Below are 20,679 nucleotides of genomic sequence, written 5' to 3' on the forward strand. Positions count from 1 at the left end.
GTCACTCATAAAACTAGTCTCTCTGTGAGATATCTCTGCTGGGTCAAGGGTCACTCATATTACCTTTTCCAAAACATTTTTACGTTAGAGCCTTCTTCTAAAATGCATTAAAACAAATGTATAAGAAATCTACACACACCCCATGATTTACAAAGTGAAAACAGGTTAGAAAATGTATAACATTTTTAAAACAGATACCTTATTTACATAAGTATTCAGACCCTTTGCTATGAGACTCGAAATTMAGCTCAGGTGCATTCTGTTACCATTGATCTTCCTTGAGATGTTTCTACAACTTGATTGGAGTCCACGTGTGGTACATTCAATTGATTGGACATGATTTGGAAAGGCACACACCTGTCTATGTAAGGTCCCACAGTTGACAGTGCATGTCAGAGCAAAAACCAAGCCATGATGTCAAAGGAATTGTCCGTTGAGCTCTGAGGCAGGATTGTGTTGAGACACAGATCTGGGGAAGGGTACCAAAAAATGTCTGCAGCATTGAAGGTCCCCAAAGAACACAGTGGCCTCCATCATTCTTAAATGGAATACGTTTTGAACCACCAAGACTCTTCCTAGAGCTGGCCGCCCAGCCAAACTAAGCAATCGGGGTAGAAGGGCCTTGGTCAGGGAGGTGACCAAGAACCCGATAGTCACTCTGACAGAGCTACAGAGTTCCTCTGTGGACATGGGAGAAACTTCCAGAAGTAGAACCATCTTTCAGCACTTCACCAATCAGGCCTTTATGGTTGAGTGGCCAGACAGAAGCCCCTCCTCAGTAAAAGTCACGTGACAGCCCGCTTGGAGTTTGCCAAAAGGCACCTAAAGACTCTCAGACCATGAGAAACAAAATGCTCTGGTCTGATGAAACRAAGATTCAACTCTATGAACTGAATGCCACGTCTGGATGAAACRTGACAGAGCTTGAGAGGATATGCAGAGAAGAATGGGAGAAACTCCCCAAATACAGGTGTGCCAAGCTTATAACGTCATATTCAGGAAGACTCAAGGCTGTAGTTGCTGCCAAAGGTGCTTCAACAAAGTACTGAGTAAAGGCTTTGAATACTGACAGTTGAAGTCGGAAGTTTACATACACTTAGGTTGGAGTCATTAAAAGTTGTTTTTCAACCCCTCCACAAATTTCTTGTTAACAAACTATAGTTTTGGCAAGTCAGTTAGGACATCTACTTTGTGCATGACACAAATATTTTTTCCAGCAATTGTTTACAGACAGATTATTTCACTTATAATTCACTGTATCACAATTCCAGTGGGTCAGAGGTTTACATACACTAAGTTGACAGTGCCTTTAAACAGCTTGGAAAAATCCAGAAAATMATGTCATGGCTTTAGAAGTTTCTGATAGGCTAATTGACATKATTTGAGTCAATTGGAGGTGTGCCTGTGGATGTATTTCAAGGCCTACCTTCAAACTCAATCAGCCAYGAATCAGCCAAGAAAATTGTAGACCTCCACAAGTCTGGTTCATCCTTGGGAGCAATTTCCAAACACCTGAAGGTACCATGTTCATCTGTACAAACAATAGAATGCAAGTATAAACACCATGGGACCACGCAGCCGTCATACCGCTCAGGAAGGAGACGTGTTCTGTCTCCTAGAGATGAACATACTTTGGTGCGAAAAGTGCAAATCAATCCCAGAACAACAGCAAAGGACCTTGTGAAGATGCTGTAGTAAACAGGTACAAAAGTATCTATATCCACTGTAAAACGAGTCCTATATCGACATAACCTGAACGGCCGCTCAGCAAGGAAGAAGCCACTGCTCCAAAACCGCCATAAAAAAGCCAGACTACGGTTTGCAATTGCACATGGGGACAAAGATCATACTTTCTGGAGAAATGTCCTCTGGTCTGATGAAACAAAAATAGAACTGTTTGGCCATAAACAGTTCTACTGTGTGGCAGCATCATGTTTGGGGGGCTTTGCTGCAGGCGGGACTTGGTGCACTTCACAAAATAGATGGCATCATGAGATAGGATAATTATGTGGATATATTGAAGCAACATCTCAAGACATCAGTCAGGAAGTTAAGCTTGGTCGCAAATGGGTCTTCCAAATAGACAATGACCCAAGCATACTTCAAAGTGTGGTAAAATGGCTTAAGGACAACAAAGTCAAGTATGGAGTGGCCATTACAAAGCCCTGACCTCAATCCCATAGAAAATGTGTGGCCAGAACTGAAAAAGCGTGTGCAAGCAAGGAGGCCTACAAACCTGACTTAGTTACACCAGCTCTGTCAGGAGGAATGGGCCAAAATTCACCCAACTTATTCTGGGAAGCTTGTGGAAGGCTACCTGAAACGTTTGACCCAAGTTAAACAATTTAAAGCCAATACTACCAAATACTATTTGAGTGTATGTAAACTTCTGACCCACTGGGAATGTGATGAAAGAAATAAAAGCTGAAATAAATCATTCTCTCTACTATTATTCTGACATTTCACATTCTTAAAATAAAGTGGTGATCCTAACTGACCAAATACAGGGAATTTATACTCTGATTAAATGTCAGGAATTGTGAAAAACTGAGTTTAAGTGTATTTGGCTAAGGTCTATGTAAACATCCGACTTCAGCTGTATGTAAATGTGAAATRTAAAAAAATWAAATTTAGTAGCAAAAATGTCTYAAGACCTGTTTTTGCTTTCTCACTATGAGGTATTGTGTGTAGATTGATGAAAAAACAACAACATTTMAATCAAATMTAAAATAAGGCTTTYACATGACAATGTGGAAAAAGTCARAGGGGCTGAATACTTTCCGAAGGCACTGTAACTGCTGTAAAGTGCAACTTTCCTACTAGAAAACTGTCGTTGTTGATAAAGATGTATACTCAAATTGATTCATATCACTCTTAGGTTTTTTGTGAAGACCTGCAATGGAAAACAAAAAGAATATACAACAATTCATCTCATAGTGCATGTATTCATCTGTTTCTATATATCAGCCCATGAATGTGTCGACTATGCTATGTGATTTTCTGTGACTATCTGTGTTGTCGTTTTTTCTGTCATCTATCATGTTTTTCCCCTTGTTTGTTCATCCGTCCATTGTCAGAAGGATAGACAGATAGAAAGCCCTCTGTGAGCTGCTTCTCATCTCATGTTCAAATCTACCTATTTGTTCCTGGAGCTGCTCTTCCACTTTTTAAGCACAATTTGAGCTGTTGCAGAGAGCATCAGAGCCTTGTGCCACATACACCTTATCTGTTGTTGATGTGCAGACGCTTTTCTCAACAGCTATTTCAGAGAAAACTGATTTRTGCCCCAGTAATTGCCTCTGCAATATTCCCCGGATCCGCACATCATTCAAAGGAATACGTCTTCTTTTCCCCTGAAAGCTTTCTGCAGTCTTGCAGAACGAGGTGAATGACATTTTGTCCTCCATTTTGTTCTTCTTTTTTTCCATTCTTCCGTGTCGTGCCAGAAAAAGAACTTGGAGAGAGATTAGGGACACTTCTAGTGATATCTGCATCTGCCAATTAAAATGCTTTGCTTTTTCCGTGTGAGAAAAACACCAAGCATTTTAGATCAGCTATGAAACTAGCAGACAGATTAGTTTATCAAATAACATTACTTCAAATCATTTTTTWTTWWWAAAACAACAACTATACATGTATAGTCCCTTCATATTTATACTGGACTCCAAGTGCATCATCGTCAAATCAACCAATCCCTCTAATCTTAATTACACCCTTCAGATGTCCGCAGACTAACCCATAAATCCCAGTCCATTGCAATACTATTTCGTATTTCGAGGGAACCTCTATTTGTACCATTTCTACTGAGATTGCCCTAAGAATAAATACTTTACCTAAGAGTATAATTATATTTCCCATTGATTGATTGTGTTTTTTCAGACCTCCTAACAGTACTGTTTATAGGTCCATCTTAACACAGCCATTATGACTCAACAACCACTCCTGAGAGGTTTAATGCTTTAATATTTAATCGTTTTAACCCTCCAAACTCATGTTCATGATATGAATAGGCCCGTTTAACTTTGTCTGGTTTGTCATTCCAGATAAAATTGAATCTTTTTTTCTCACATGAATAGAAGCATGTTAAATTCATCAAACTGAAGACACAATGAACTGCTTTAGTGTGATTAAAACATGTCAGTGGTCACCAGTTGTAACACTGAGCTGCTCAATATTCACTATTGGATCCTCTGTGATTTTCGATCCCTCATGATTTCAGAATTCTGCATACACTTTACAGTCCATACTCTGTCCACACAAATGGTTTTTAACATGGAATTGTAGAGAATTAGATCTGAAAGCATTTCTCATTTGTATTTTACATTGGCCATGGGACCATGCTATTCTGGAACACTGGCATCTTGCAAAGCTTTTATTCCCATGGGAAATTTGCCTATATCAGAGAAATCATTTGTAAGCCCAATGCCCATTCAATCTGACTGGAATGGCAGGTACATAGAGAACCCTGCCTGAGTGAGGAAATAAGATCTCAGCTGGATAGTTCTGTTCCAGTCGTTTTCTAAAATAACTTGGGGGAATATAAGAAATGAAGGTGACTCCTTGCTTTAATGCAGCTGTAAACACACTTCTCAACCCATTGGAAATGCCTTTGTCAAATGCTATCTGAAATTTCACAATTTATGTCAGCCAGRCGGCTGCACTGTGACTGCCGCTCTTTGTTTTATCTCAGCCGACTCCCATTAGCTCCAGTATCATAACCATGACATAAACACTGCAATAAGAACCCAGATATCTGTCACATCTGACTTGATCCCGACAAGCCCAAGCCTCTCAGAGCGGGTGTAAACAGTTTGTCACTGAACTGGGATTCCTCTTTATATCGTTGACATTTGGTGTTCATTCCAGAGGCAGAAGAAGAAAGCAGACGTAGAGAACCTGCGAGAGTCATGCCTGGATTCTAAATGGGGTTCACCACAGGTGACAGGGATATGAACCCCGGTGTGGCTGTAATAAGCTGTGCCTCTGTATCTTCTATTAGACAGAGGACAATGGTAGAGAACGTTCTGATTAGAGCTCATCTGCTGGTTACTATGGGAACAGGATATTATGTACTAGTGGTTGAGCTAACAGGAAGTTTATGTCTGTATGTGAGGCTTGTTTACAAAGCTCCTACAGACTCCATCTCCTCTTGTGGGATCTGGGATGAATTAGGATGCCTTCAGACTCCCTCTGCCGTGGACTGGCACTGTGCAGCGCGGCTCAGTCATAAACACACAGACACAAACAGTCAAGCACTAATATCACCTGAGAGGAATACCAGTGAAATATAGATGTTATTATTCGTTTTACTAATTAGCTATTMGATGTAATAGTTAAACAATGCATTCTGCCGTTATTTGTGTTATAATTGCTTTCTGTCATGGTTTTTTGATACTCAGAATGAAATAGAACTTGTACTTTGCAGAGATGCATATTCATAAAACCACAATATATAATTTCCAACTATAGATTCTTACTGTGGATGTTTTCTTGCATGTAGTTTAGCAGCTTTTCAACACAGATCACACCATTGTGTAAAATAGAGGCAGAGAGGGGTAGCGGCAGTAGGAGGGCTGTGGAAAAACATGACAGATCAACAAATGGCATGGGGAGTGTCTGGGGGATGCTGCTGTGTGTAGCTACCCAGCTCCATGCAGCCTGAGGTGGATAAAGCCCAGCTCTGCTCTCTCCATCACTCTTCTCCTCACCGCTACCCACTGCCCCCAACCCTCTCCTCAGACCCACTGACCTTTCCAGTATCAGGATGCTCCCAGTCATACCCGGGGTGGGCTGATGTCACTAGTAGAGCAGAGCAGACTGTGAGAGCCAGCCAGTCAGCCAGGGTCCCATGTGGCTCTGTAGGTGGCATGGTATAATGAGGCAGCCCAGAGATCAACTACAGGACATACTGTAGCCTACACACACACACAGCCCATTCCAGGTCTAGGATTTATCTGATCCAGTCCTAGCCCGTTCCAGTTCTAGGATTTATCTGACCCAGTCTTGGCACGTTCCAGGTCTAGGATTTATCTGACTCTGTCTTGGCCAGTGCTTGTCCGCTCCAAGTCTGCTGTGTGTTTGGGCTGAGGCGGTGAGAGAGGGAGAGCTGTTGGCTGGCTGGCACGGCCTGATTACCTAAGACCATTTGTGAGCATTGAAGAGCGATGTCATCCCCTATCAGTCATCTCTTAGACTAGAATAGAGAGGCCTATCTGTCCCCTATCAGTCATCTCACAGACTAGAATAGATAAGCCTATCTGTCCCCTATCAGTCATCTCACAGACTAGATAGAAAGCCTATCTGTCCCCTACAGTCATTCTCACAGACTAGAATAGAGAGGCCTATCTGTCCCCTACAGTCATCTCACAGACTAGAATAGAGAGGCCTATCTGTCCCCTATCAGTCATATCTAGACTAGAATAGAGAGGCCTATCTGTCCCCTATCAGTCATCTCACAGACTAAATGATAGGCCTATCTGTCCCCTACAGTCATCTCCAGAATAGAATGAGGCCTATCTGTCCCTTACAGTCATCTCTAGACTAGAATAGATGGCCTATCTGTCCCTTACAGTCATCTCTCAGACTAGAATAGATAAGCCTATCTGTCCCTTAGCAGTCATCTCTCAGACTAGAATAGATAGCCTATCTGTCCCTTAGCAGTCATCTCTCAGACTAGAATAGATAGCCTATCTGTCCCTTAGCAGTCACTCTCAGACTAGAATAGATAGCCTATCTGTCCCTTAGCAGTCATCTCTCAGACTAGAATGATAGGCCTATCTGTCCCTTAGCAGTCATCTCTCAGACTAGAATAGATAAGCCTATCTGTCCCTTAGCAGTCATCTCTCAGACTAGAATAGTAAGCCTATCTGTCCCTTAGCAGTCATCTCTCAGACTAGAATAGATAAGCCTATCTGCCCTTGAATAATAAATACCACTCAATAAGTGTTGTATGAATATATCACATATTCTGGGGCTTATCTTCTTTCTTTTATTCTTTACATGTTTAGTCATTTAGCAGACCTCTTATCCAGAGCAACTTACAGGAGAAATTAGGGTTAAGTGCCTTGCTCAAGAGCACATCAACATATGTTTCACTAGTAGCTCGGGGATTAGAACCAGCGACCTTTCGGATTCTGGCCCAACACTCTTAACCGCTAGGCTACCATCTATTAGTTGAGATGGTCTTTAGTTTACCATTACGTATTTTGTCTACCTTTAGGCTACTCTCTTTGAAATGATCTGGTGCCTTTTCTTCCTCTCTGTCTAACAACAGCCTTTTTCTTCTGTGTGTCTGCAGGTCGGCCTGTCCAGTGACTCCAGCTGTGTGGAGGAGATTCTACGGGTAAGTTAGATTCACTTCCTTCCCTGCCCTCCGCTAATTACACTGATTATGCCTCAGATGCTGTTAATTACACCTGGTTACGCCTCAGATACTGTTAATTACACCTGGTTATGCCTCAGTTACTGTTAATTACACCTGGTTACGCCTCAGATACTGTTAATTACACCTGGTTACGCCTCAGATACTTTAATTAACCTGGTTAGCCTCAGATATGTTAATTACACTGGTTACCTCAGATCTGTTAATTACACCTGGTTACGCTCAGATGCATTTAATTACACCTGGTTACGCTCAGATACTGTTAATTACACCTGGTTACGCTCAGATCTGTTAATTACACCTGTTAGCTCAGATACTGTTAATTACACCTGGTTAGCCTCAGATACTGTTAATTACACCTGTTAGCCTCAGATACTGTTAATTACACCTGGTTACCTCAGATACTGTTAATTACACCTGTTAGCTCAGATACTGTTAATTACACTGGTTACGCTCAGATGCTGTTAATTACACCTGGTTACGCCTCAGATATCGTTAATTACACCTGGTTACGCCTCAGATACTGTTAATTACACCTGGTTACGCCTCAGATACTGTTAATTACACCTGGTTACTCTCAGATACTGTTAATTACACCTGTTAGCCTCAGATACTGTTAATTACACCTGGTTACCTCAGATACTGTTAATTACACCTGTTTGCTCAGATACTGTTATTACACCTGGTTACGCCTCAGATGCTGTTAATTACACCTGGTTACGCTCAGATACTGTTAATTACACCTGGTTACGCCTCAGATACTGTTAATTACACCTGTTATGCCTCAGATACTGTTAATTACACCTGGTTACGCCTCAGATACTGTTATATACACCTGGTTACGCCTCAGATCTGTTAATTACACCTGGTTCGCCTCAGATACTGTTAATTACACCTGTTAGCCTCAGATACTGTTAATTACACCTGGTTACGCCTCAGATACTGTTAATTACACCTGATTATGCCTCAGATACTGTTAATTACACCTGGTTACGCCTCAGATACTGTTAATTACACTGGTTACGCCTCAGATCTGTTAATTACACCTGGTTACGCCTCAGATACTGTTAATTACACCTGGTTACGCCTCAGATGCTGTTAATTTACACCTGTTAGCCTCGATGCCTGTAATTACACCTGATTATGCTCAGATCTGTTAATCACCTGTTACGCCTAGATACTGTTAATTACACCTGGTTAAGCCTCAGATACTGTTAATTACCTGGTTACGCCTCAGATCTGTTAATTACACCTGGTTACGCCTCAGTATACCGTTAATTACACCTGTTAGCCTCAGATACTGTTAATTACACCTGGTTAAGCCTCAGATACTGTTAATTACACCTGGTTAGCCTCAGATACTGTTAATTACACCTGTTACGCCTTCAGATACTGTTAATTACACCTGGTTACGGCCTCAGATCTGTTAATCTACCCTGGTTATGCCTCAGTACTGTTTAATTACACCTGGTTTACGCCTTAGATACTGTTTAATTACACCTGGTTACGCCTCAGATACTGTTAATTACACCTGGTTACGCCTCAGATACTGTTATTATACCTTGGTTACGCCCTCAGATGCTGTTAATTACACTGGTACGCCCTCAGAATACTGTTAATTATACTGGTTACTTGCCAGATATGTTAATTACACCTGGTTTACGCCTCAGATACTGTTAATTACACCTGGTTACGCCTCAGATACTGTTAATTACACCTGATTACGCCTCAGATACTGTTAATTACACCTGGTTACGCCTCAGATACTGTTAATTACACCTGGTTACGCCTCAGATACTGTTAATTACACCTGGTTACGCCTCAGATACTGTTAATTATACCTGGTTACGCCTCAGATACTGTTAATTACACCTGGTTACGCCTCAGATACTGTTAATTACACCTGGTTACGCCTCAGATGCTGTTAATTACACCTGGTTATGCCTCAGATACTGTTAATTACACCTGGTTACGCCTCAGATACTGTTAATTACACCTGGTTACGCCTCAGATGCTGTTAATTACACCTGGTTACGCCTCAGATACTGTTAATTACACCTGATTATGCCTCAGATACTGTTAATTACACCTGGTTACGCCTCAGATACTGTTAATTACACCTGATTATGCCTCAGATACTGTTAATTACACCTGGTTACGCCTCAGATGCTGTTTGCACACAAAGCCACTTATCCACCCAGGCAGAGAGAAAAAATCTTCTGTGATCATATTATAATGGGCCCTTGTGTTCTAATACAAATCTGATCAAATTCATCAAGGGTTGATGCTGGCTAGCACATTTAGATCCTCTAAAATGGCTGTGTGAAAAGTGCTTTGACTTTCTTCAATGCCGAGACGCGCTCTTTTTTTTAGAAATCCATTCTGTGCATAATAGCCTGTACAGAATTTGAATGTAAAGGTCACTGGGTCCATGTGAACTGAAAAATAAATGTCCTTCTTGTATTCTTAGATGCAAACATATAGGCTGCCTTTTCTGTGAACTTTGACCTTTGTAGCAGGTGCTAATTCACTCCATGTTATCTGACCTGTAATTACACTCTTCGAATAAGTGTTCCAAAAGAGTTCTTCGGTTGTCCCCATAGGATAATCCATTTTGGTTTTGTTTCCAGAATGGTTCTACCTGGTTCTACCTTTCAGGTTCTACATAGCACCTTCTTTTCTAAGAGTGTAGATGAAGAGTGACATACAGGTGAGTTCCCAGAGTGACAGGCCACAGTAGGGCTGAATATTTTCCCGGTATTTTATAAATGTTCCATTCCGAGAATAAATACCTTTTCTACCAGGAAGTGTCATTTTAAAGTATACAAAGCACATAAATATAAGCCTAATGATAGTGCCTTTATCCTATATATAGCATATGACAACGTTTCCCAAACTCAGTTCTTGGACTCCAAGAGCTAGGGAGTGTTTTTTAAAGAGAGAGGGCAGGTTTATTGCGCAAGAGACAGAGGCTATAAGTTAGAAGCTTATGCATAGTCCATCATTCATTAGCTAAATATAAGGCTAATACTACATTTAATTGATTTCATGAAATAGGTAGGCTAGGACATCTACACTAAGTGTACAAAACATTAGGAACACCTGCTCTTTCCATGACATAGACTGACTGACCAGGTGAATCCAGGTGAAAGCTAAGATCCCTTATTGATGTCACTTGTTAAATCAACTTCAATCAGTGTAGATGAAGGGGAGGAGACAGGTTAAAGAAGGATTTGTAAGCCTTGAGACAGTTGAGACATGGATTCTGTATGTGTGTCATTCAGAGGGGGAATGGGCAAGACACATTTAAGTTGTTCTGAGGGCAAAAGGGGGTGCAACTCAATATTAGGAAGGTATATACAGTGCATGTTTTCCTCATCAATCTACACACAATACCACATAATGACAAAGACAACAGGTTTTTAACAGTTTTTGCTCATTAAAAAAAATATAAAACTGAAATATCAAATAACAAAGTACTCAGTACTTTGTTGAAGCACCTTTGGCAGTGATTACAGCCTTGAGTCTTCTTGCATACAACCTTGGCACATAGTTTCTCCCATTCTTCTCCCATATCTCCCAGAGATATTCCATCAGGTTCAAGTCCGGGATCTGGCTGGGCCACTCAAGGACATTACGAGACTTGTCCCGAAGCCACTCCTGCGTTGTCTTGGCTGTGTGCTTCAAGCGGTCTGAATACTTTCAGAAGGCACTGTACTAATACAGTGGAAATTACAATACAAGATATATAAAATGGCTGAGTATATTCACAGTCCCATTTGTGCATTAAGGTGTTATTTTATATTGTTTTTATTGCTAGTTTGAGTTACCTGGGGTGGCAGAGAGTTCCATGCAGTCATGGATAAATTTAATTCTGTGCATTTCCCAGCCTCTGTTCTGGACCTGGGGACTTTGAAGAGACCTCTGGTTGCATGTATTGTACCGAAGAGTGTCCAAACTGTGTGCCAACTGCTTGAACAGACAGTTTGGCACTTTCAACACTTCAATTCTTATAATTTTTAAGAACAAATTATTATTTACAATGACGGCCTAGGAACAGTGGGTTAACTGCCTGGTTCAGTGGCAGAACGACAGATTTTTACCTTGTCAGCTCGGGGATTCGATCCACTAACCTTTCGGTTACTGACCCAATGCTCTAACCACTAGGCTACCTGCCGCTCCCATCAATACCTCGCACAAAGACCAATAGTGAAGCAGTTTCAGCACCACAATGGACGTAACTCGAATCTGTCTTAATGTGAGTTCTACACAGCAAAGCCATTGGTTAGGCATCACATAAAAAATGTTTTGATCAGCTAGGGCAGAGCAGGCTGGGGCTCATGCTTGGAATATCCGTTACAGTGTGTAATGCAGCCTAGTTGAATTTACACCATCCCAGCAGCTATCTTAGAAATACAATGTTGCTCTCTGCTTCTCCGAGCATGCACTTCGTAGCCTATAGCCTATGTATCATTTGATTGAGACCACACTAAATAGCTTTTAGGCACACTTTTTATTGCACGCCCAGCAGAGAATCAGAGATGAGGGACAGCATCGGGCACACTATATAACCTAATAAGCAAATCATTCTAAAACACTGAGCAATATAGACATTTCATTAATTGCAAATTGCATGACCCTCCCCTGGACGAGATAAAAAAAATACTAAACCCTCCACTTGACTGAAATTGAAATGACCCTCCCCCATTTTCCTCCATGTCTCCATTACGCACATTTACATCCATCTCTAAATTAGACCATTTCATCCACTTGTAAAAACACAACATCGCTATCAAAAAATATGATTGGAGATATGGACTACCCTGCTAGCATACAGTCAGTGCTCTGCCTGTCCTTTCCAACCTCCTTGCTCTGCTTGCTCAGCCTGTCCGGTTCTTGAGAGTTTTTCGCTTTAACTCACTCCACCTGACGGCCATATTGCCGGTTGCCCGGCAACTGTTATTTTACATCATCACCCTCCCAGAGGGTTCCATATTTGACAGGTTCACATAACTCAGCCGCTCGGTCGCTCGTTCGGGGGAAGTGCGTAGTCCTCTACTGGTTTCCGTGACGTCTACAGTACTACCGTTGCCAGAGGCGCTGGAGAGGCTGCATTGGTTTATGACTGGAAGTCAGTCGCCATAGTGATGCTTCATTGGCTGGTACCAAACACACCCCAGCCTCCTCAGCCATACAAGCGTATCAGTGAGTATCCCAGACTCCCTGTTATAACCCTGCACTAAAGCCCTTCCAGCATCTCTTTCCCGGGATAAATAAGAGAAAGTGGTCATTTATAAAAAAAWATATATATTTTTATGAAATGCATGACGTGAAATGGAACTGTTAAATTATTTGCAATGTCTAAATATGGCTTCTCTAAGGCCTTCTCTCTGCTCTCTGCATGATCAATCATCAATGCTCAGGGTGGGGACAGACATCCCATCTCAGTATGGAGTGCAGTTCACAATACATGTAGACCTATCATCTCATCATGGTAACTTCTTTCTTGTGACAGGTAGGCCTAAATTTTCAGCAGCATATGCTACAGTAATATAAGGACTGAATGCGCTTCTAATTTACACATCTCCATCTGGAGATCATTTTCTATTTGTAAAGATATATATTTTTAATTGCAGCTGCAGAGTTTTAAAAGTCTATCACTCGAATATCGCTGCTTTAAATCAGGGGTGTCAAACTCATTCCATGGAGGGCCTAGTGTCTGCGGGTTTTTGTTTTTTCCTTCAATTAAGACCTTGACAACCAGGTGTGGGGAGTTCCTTACTAATTACTGACCTTATTTCATCAATCAAGTACATTGGGGGAGCAAAAACCAGCAGACACTCAGCCCTGAGTTTAGCACATTTGCTTTGTGAGCACACTCTTGCAGTCTTTCTCTCTCTTCATCAATTCCATTCAAACTGCATCCAAGATAGATAATCCTCTTCAAGATTGATATACAGTGCATTCAGAAAGTATTCAGACCCCTTCCCRTTTTCCACATTTTGTTACGTTACAGCCTTATTCTAAAATGGATTAAATACACATTTTTACTCATCAATCTACACACAACGACATAGTGAAACCAGGTTTTTAGAAATGTTTTAAAATGTATTATTTACATAAGTATTCAGACCCTTTGCTGTGAGACTTGAAATTGAGCTCAGGTGCATCCTGTTTCCATTGATCATCCTTGAGATGTTTCTACAACATGATTGGAGRCCACATGTGGTAAATTCAATTGTTTGGACATGATTTGGAAAGGCACCCACCTGTCTATTTAAGGTCCCACAGAGCTGAAACCAAGCCATTAGGTTGAAGGAATTGTCTGTAGAGCTCTGAGACAGGATTGTGTTGTGGCACAGATCTGGGGGAGGGTACCAAAAAATGTCTGCAGCATTGAAGGTCCCAAAGAACACAGTAGCCTCCATCATTCTTAAATGAAAGAGGTTTAGAACCACCAAGACTCTTCGTAGAGCTGGCCGCCCAGCCAAACTGAGCAATCGGGGGAGAAAGGCCTTGGTCAGAGAGGTGACCATGAACCCAAACAGAACTCCAGAGATCACCTGTGGAGATGGGAGAACCTTCCAGAAGGACAACAATCTGTGCAGCACTCCACCAATCAGGCCTTAATGGTAGAGTGGCCAGACAGAAGCCACTCCTCAGCAAAAGGCACCTACCTGACAGCCTGTTTAGAGTTTACCAAAAGGCACCTAAAGGACTCTCATACCATGAGAAACAAGAATCTCTGGTCTGATGAAACCAAGATTGAACTCTTTGGCCTGAATGCCAAGCGTCACGCCTGGAGGAAACCTGACACAATCCCTAAGGTGAAGCATGGGGGTGGCAGCATCATGCTGTGGGGATGTTTTTCAGCGGCAGAGATGGGAGAGTAGTCAGGATCGAGGCAAAGATGAATGGAGCAAAGTACAGAGAGATCCTTGATGAAAACCTGCTCCAGAGCACTCAGGACCTCAGACTGGTGCGAAGGTTCACACAGCAAAGGCAACACAAGAGTGACTTCGGGACAAGTATCTGAATGTCCTTGATTGGCCCAGCCAGAGCCAAGACGTGAACCCAATGGAACATCTCTGGACAGACTAGCTGGGAAATAGCTGAAAATAGCTGTGCAACAACGCTCCCTATCCAACCTGACAGAGCTTGAGAGGATCTGCAGAGAAGGTGCTTCATCAAAGTATAGGGTCTGAATACATACAGTTGAAGTCGGAAGTTTACATACACTTACATTTTTCCAACAATTGTTTACAGACAGATTATTTCACTTATAATTCACTGTATCACAATTCCAGTGGGTCAGAAATTCACATACACTAAGTTGACTGTGCCTTTAAACAGCTTGAAAAATTCCAGAAAGTGGCTTTAGAAGCTTCTGATAGGCTAATTGACATAATTTGGCTTTAGAAGCTTCTGATAGGCTAAGAGAGTCAATTGGAGGTGTACGTGTGGATGTATTTCAAGGCCTACCTTCAAACTCAGTGCCTCTTTGCTTGACATCATGGGAAAATCAAAAGAAATCAGCCAAGACCTCAAAAAAATATTGTAGACCTTCACAAGTCTGGTTCATCTTTGAGAGCCAATTTCAAATGCCTGAAGGGTACCATGTTCATCTGTACAAACAGTAGTACGCAAGTATAAACACCATGGGACCACGCAACCGTCATACCGCTCAGGAAGGAGACGCATTCTGTCTCCTAGAGATGAACGTACTTTGGTGCGAAATGTGCAAATCAATCCCAGAACAGCAAAGGACCTTGTGAAGATGCTGGAGGAAACAGGTACAAAAGTATCTATATCCACAGTAAAACAAGTCCTATATCGGCATAACCTGAAAGGCCGCTCAGCAAGGAAGAAGCCACTGCTCCAAAACCGCCATAAAAAAGCCAGACTACGTTTTGAAACTGCACATGGGGACAAAGATCATACTTTTTGGAGAAATGTCCTCTGGTCTGAACTGTTTGACCATGATGACCATCGTTATGTTTGGAGGAAAAAGGGGGAGGCTTGCAAGCCGAAGAACACCATCCCAACCATGAAGCATGGGGGTGGCAGCATCATGTTGTTGGGGTGCCTTGCTGCAGGAGTGACTGGTGCACTTCACAAAATAGGTGGCATCATGAGGAGGAAAATTACGTGGATATATTGAAGCAACATCTCAAGACATCAGTCATGAAGTTAAAGCTTGGTTCCAAATGAGTCTTCCAAATGGACAATGACCCCAAACATGCTTCCAAAGTTGTGGCAAAATGGCTGAAGGACAACAAAGTCAAGGTATTGGAGTGGCCATTACAAAGCCCTGACCTCAATCCCATAGAAAATGTGTGGCCAGAACTGAAAAAGCGTGTGCAAGCAAGGAGGCCTACAAACCTGACTCAGTTACACCAGCTCTGTCACTAGAAATGGGCCAAAATTCACCCAACTTATTGTGGGAAGCTTGTGGAAGGCTACCCAAAACGTTTGACCCAAGTTAAACAATTTAAAGGCAATGCTACCAAATACTAATTGAGTGTATGTAAACTTCTGACCCACTGGGAATGTGATGAAAGAAATAAAAGCTGAAAAAAATAATTCTCTCTACTATTATTATGACATTTCACATCTTAAAATAAAGTGGTGATCCTAACTGACCTAAGACAGGGAATTTTCCTCCGATTAAATGTCAGGAATTGTGAAAAACTGAGTTTAAATGTATTTGGATAAGGTGTATGTAAACTTCAGACTGTTTGTATGTATGTAACTATATGTACATTTAAATGTGATATTTTGGGGGGTATTGTGGGGTATTGGGGTATTGTGTGTAGATTGATGAGGGAAAAAGCTATTTAGTCAATATTAGAATAAGGCTGTAATGTAACAAAATGTGGAAAAGGTCAAAGGGCCTGAATACTTGCCGAAGGCCCTGTAGATGTTGTGTGCATGTACTGATATGTAGGCTATGTGTGACGTTTTAAATGTGTGTATTTCAGTCCTTGACTAATAATGTTCTGTACTATGTATTATGTCATGTTTCATGTGGACCCCAGGAAGAGGAGCCAATGCCTTTGCAGCGGCTAATGGGGATCCTAATAAATACCAAATACCAAACTTGAAGCAGCAGCTCCGGCACAAACAATCAGAAATAGGCAGCTCATGTTGCTGACAATAGGCATAATTAATTTCAACCGTCTTCATTTTAATTCGACTTTACTAACAACAACAACAGGGCTTTGTGTTGGAGCCTATTTCTTCCTTTTTAAGAAATAAGAGGTAGGCCTACCTGTTTGACAGAATAAATTATCCTATAGGCTGCTATATCCATACATTTGTCCGTCAATTCCTCCACCCACCATGCACTCTTTATATAGCCTACTTCTGTGTCAGTGAAGGGCTGTTAAGTTAAATTAAAACCAAGACTCAAATTGAGGGGATATGAGAGTGTATGCCATAGGCCTACTTTTTATTAAAGAAAATGGCCATCCATTTTCATTTCAGAGAGGTCCGATTTTCTCCAGGTAACCCTTATTATAAATACCCTACAGTTCTTTAGCATTTGGTAAAGCCTCAACCCTTTCTACAGTGCCTTTAGAAAGTATTCACACCCCTTTACTTTTTACACATTGTGTTCTGTTACAGGCTGAATTTAAAATGGATTACATTGAGATTGTGTGTCACTGGCCTACACATAACACCTCATAATAAGTGGAGTTATGTTTTTAGAAATGTTTACAAATTAATAGAAATGTAAAGCTGAAATGTCTTGAGTCAATCTCTGTACTCCACACATACAATTATCTGTATGGTCCCTCAGTCGAGCAGGGAATTTCAAACAGAGATTCAACCACAAAAACCAGGAAGGTTTTCCAATGCCTCGCAAAGAAGGGCACCTATTGGTAGATGGACATTGAATATCACTTTGAGCATGATGAAGTCATACATTACACTTTGGATGGTGTATCAATACACCCAGTTACTACAAGATACAGGCGTCCTTTCTAACTCAGTTGCCGGAGAGGAAGGAAACTGCTCAGGGATTTCAGCATGAGGCCAATGGTTTAAAACAGTTACAGAGTTTAATGGCTGTGATAGTAAAAAACTGAGGATGGATCAACAACATTGTGGTTACTCCACAATACTAACCTAATTGACAGAGTGACCAGAAGGAAGGAGTTTTTCAGGATAAAAAAATTAACGAAAGGGAGCTAGGCACAGGCAAAGTCCTAGACCTCAATTTGATTTTGTCTGGTTTCCACCAGACACTGTGAGATGAATTGAACTTTCAGCAGGACAATAACCTAAAACACAAGGCAAAATATACACTGGAGTTGCTTACCAAGACATAATTGAATGTTCCTGGGTGGCCGAGTTACAGTTTTGACTTAAATTGGCTTGAAAATCTATGGCAAGATGTGAAAATGACTGTCTAGCAATGATCAACAACCAACTTGACAGAACTTGAATAATTTTTTAAAGAATAATGTGCAAATATTTTCTAATCCAAGTGTGCAAAGCTATTAGAGACTTACCCAGAAAGACTCACAGCTGTAATCGCTGTCAAAGGTGATTCGAACATGTATTGACGCAGGGGTGTAAATACTTACATATGTAAACAAGATATTTCGGGATTTCATTTTCAATCAATTTGCCCCCCCAAAAATATATGTTTTCACTTTGTCATTATGAGGTACTGTGTGTAGATGGGTGATGAAAAAAATTGAAAATGGAATCCATTTTGAATTCAGGCTTTAACAGTATAAAATGTGGAATAAGAGGAATTAATATTTTCTAAAGGCACTGTACCTCTTCCAATTCAATTAGCTAGAAAAAAGTGAATAATGACAACATTTGTTTTGTTTTGTGTGAATACAGTGATAGCGATAAAACACAAAAATAGAGACACTTTCTAATTGAGCGAGGCATCTACAAGGACAACCCGCCGGCCCTGCTTCGGTTGGGTCATTATAATTGAAGCAATGCATTCTAAAATAAATCACACGCATCGCACGCTCGCCTTTGGCAAAACTGAGTTTGTAGGAGAGACAGAGAGGTCTTGTCTACACTTGACACTTACATGCGACTTCTGCTATCAGAATACGAATATCGCATTGAAAAGACTGGTCTAGATGCACAAACGTTGCTTTGTGGGTTGATTGTGTTCAGATCTAGCTGACCACTTTAGAAGGATTTCTCCTCAGTCTGGATGCAATTGGTGTGTGACGTCATCAGCACTCCTCCCACAAGTCTCCAGAAAACGTGTGTTTTGGGGCCGAGAGGCACCTTTTAATTATAAAGTTGGAGGAAATACATTCCTAGCGTGTGAGGAACATGTTTGCTGGCCTCATAAATGCAAGCCAGCTAGCTAGTATTTAGAAAACATTTTTTTMGGGGGGGCTAGAGTTTGCAATCCCTTTAGCGTTGCTTGCTAGCTACAGAGGTTAGCTGGCTAGTTAGCAACAGTAGTTAGCTACTGCCATCAGTTGTTGTGTTGTTATCATATTTTGCAAAATGCATACTTGCATTTGAATATAGTGTCGGAAAGGGAATCCAGACACACTGTGGATACGGTAGACACATTTAAATGTAGGTGTAGATGCATGACGCGTTCGGAATTCCATGAACAGAACTCTATGGTCAGAATACTAAAGCTGCATGAACAGTCTAGACGCAGCCAGAGAGACCGCTGCCATGTGGAGTCAAAGCCATGCCGCTGGATCGAGAGAGATGTGGACGGAGTAGTCACTCACGGCCTTGACTCAGGAGTCACTCAAAGCAGCCTGAGAGATTCCAACGCCGCCACAGCCTTTTCAAATCCTTGCACTCTGAACTGCTGCCTCTTTAGCAAGCCTCTCTAAGTTTACTCACTCACTCGCCGGCTGAAACATCAAAAGCCAGGATTTCAGGAGAGATTTTTTTGATTTTATATCAGAATGTCTTCTCCTTCGTTGGGGTTACTGCCATCAGAGTGTTTAAGATTGTCTAAGATGTGAAGTGCCTTACGAATGACACTTGTCATCCCTTGGAAATAAGCTAAAGGACCAGACAGAGATACCAAGCTCCAATTCACTGTTATTGACAAGCACTTAAATTCACTGTTATATGGACCACTTAAAAAAAGTGTCCCAACCTCCTAAGTGCATATCTGAAAAAGAGAGAATATTATTTTTTCTCATACTGTCTCCAACCCAGTTTTTTAAGGTGATTCTCTTGCATGGTGTCAGGTTCACAGTTTACCTCCCCACTGAAGCACTGACAGATCAGAAACGGTTGACCCTCTGAGCTACAGATGTCTGATTACATTCATCAACTAGAGGAAAATGAAGAGCAGGAACACATTTTTGTATCCTTATCTATTTCAATTAGACATCATTTTGATCTGAAATTTAACGGGTTTAGATATTCATCCGTGCAGATGTCAAGTTTACAAACATAATATAATTATTACATTGTAATGCTATTTATTTACATTGTAATGCCTTTTAATTTCTAAATTATAATAAGACTAATATAATGTATTCACATACTACATTCTCAAGGTTAGCTTTGTATAGTTGTTCCGGTAACACTGTACATTATGTTGTCCCTATTACTATGTAATAACTGTAGTAACAACATAGTAGTTACATAGGAATTGCTTTGCAATTACATGGTAACAGTATTTAGCGGTATCGTTTATTACATAAGTGGAATGAAAAAGGTGACAGGACTCATTTTAGGTGCCAGTACCTACATTCCAGATTGATAGATTTAGGTGTGTTTCCTATCCTATCCTTGAAACGTGTTTGTTTTTCCCATCTCCTATATATTTAATACAATACAAGTACATGACAGTATTACCTCTAGCACACAGAAAATACAGAATTTGTGACATTTCATTATACACATCTACTTCAGTGTTTCCCAACTCCAGTCCTTGAGTACCTGCAACAGCACACAATGATTCAACTCATTGAGGGCTTGATGATTAGTTGACAAGTTGAATCAGGTGTGCTTGTCCAGGGCTATAACTAAAATGTGTACTGTTGGAGGTCCTCAAGGACTGGAGCTGGAAAACACAAATATACTCCAAGAAATGACAATCTGCTAAACCAAGAGGTTAAAAGTCAGTTTGAATGATTGACAGGTGAGATGATCAGTTTTTACCATATTTATTGGTATGAGGATTCAAAAATAGATAAAGCTTCTAAGTGAAGGTACAGCAAGTGAAAGAGTAGATATGAGACCTGGCCTTCCTCATAATCCACAAACACCCCCACCTTCTGGGGCTTCTGTCTCAGGGAGAGATTATAAGGGAGGGGTAGGCTGTACAA

The 20,679-nt window shown here is 41.1% G+C and overlaps 1 protein-coding gene across 1 annotated transcript in view; it reads left to right on the plus strand.

Moving 5' to 3' along the window:
* Positions 1–20,679, plus strand: part of LOC112069001 (AF4/FMR2 family member 2-like) — a 277,578-nt gene that overhangs the window by 205,475 nt on the left and 51,424 nt on the right. The window contains exon 5 of the mRNA XM_024136254.1: positions 7,298–7,342. Within this exon, the coding sequence (XP_023992022.1) occupies positions 7,298–7,342 (45 nt within the window). The remainder of the gene's footprint in view (positions 1–7,297; positions 7,343–20,679) is intronic.

Source organism: Salvelinus sp. IW2-2015, unplaced genomic scaffold (genome assembly GCF_002910315.2).
Source record: "Salvelinus sp. IW2-2015 unplaced genomic scaffold, ASM291031v2 Un_scaffold840, whole genome shotgun sequence".
NCBI classification, from domain to species: Eukaryota; Metazoa; Chordata; class Actinopteri; order Salmoniformes; family Salmonidae; genus Salvelinus; species Salvelinus sp. IW2-2015.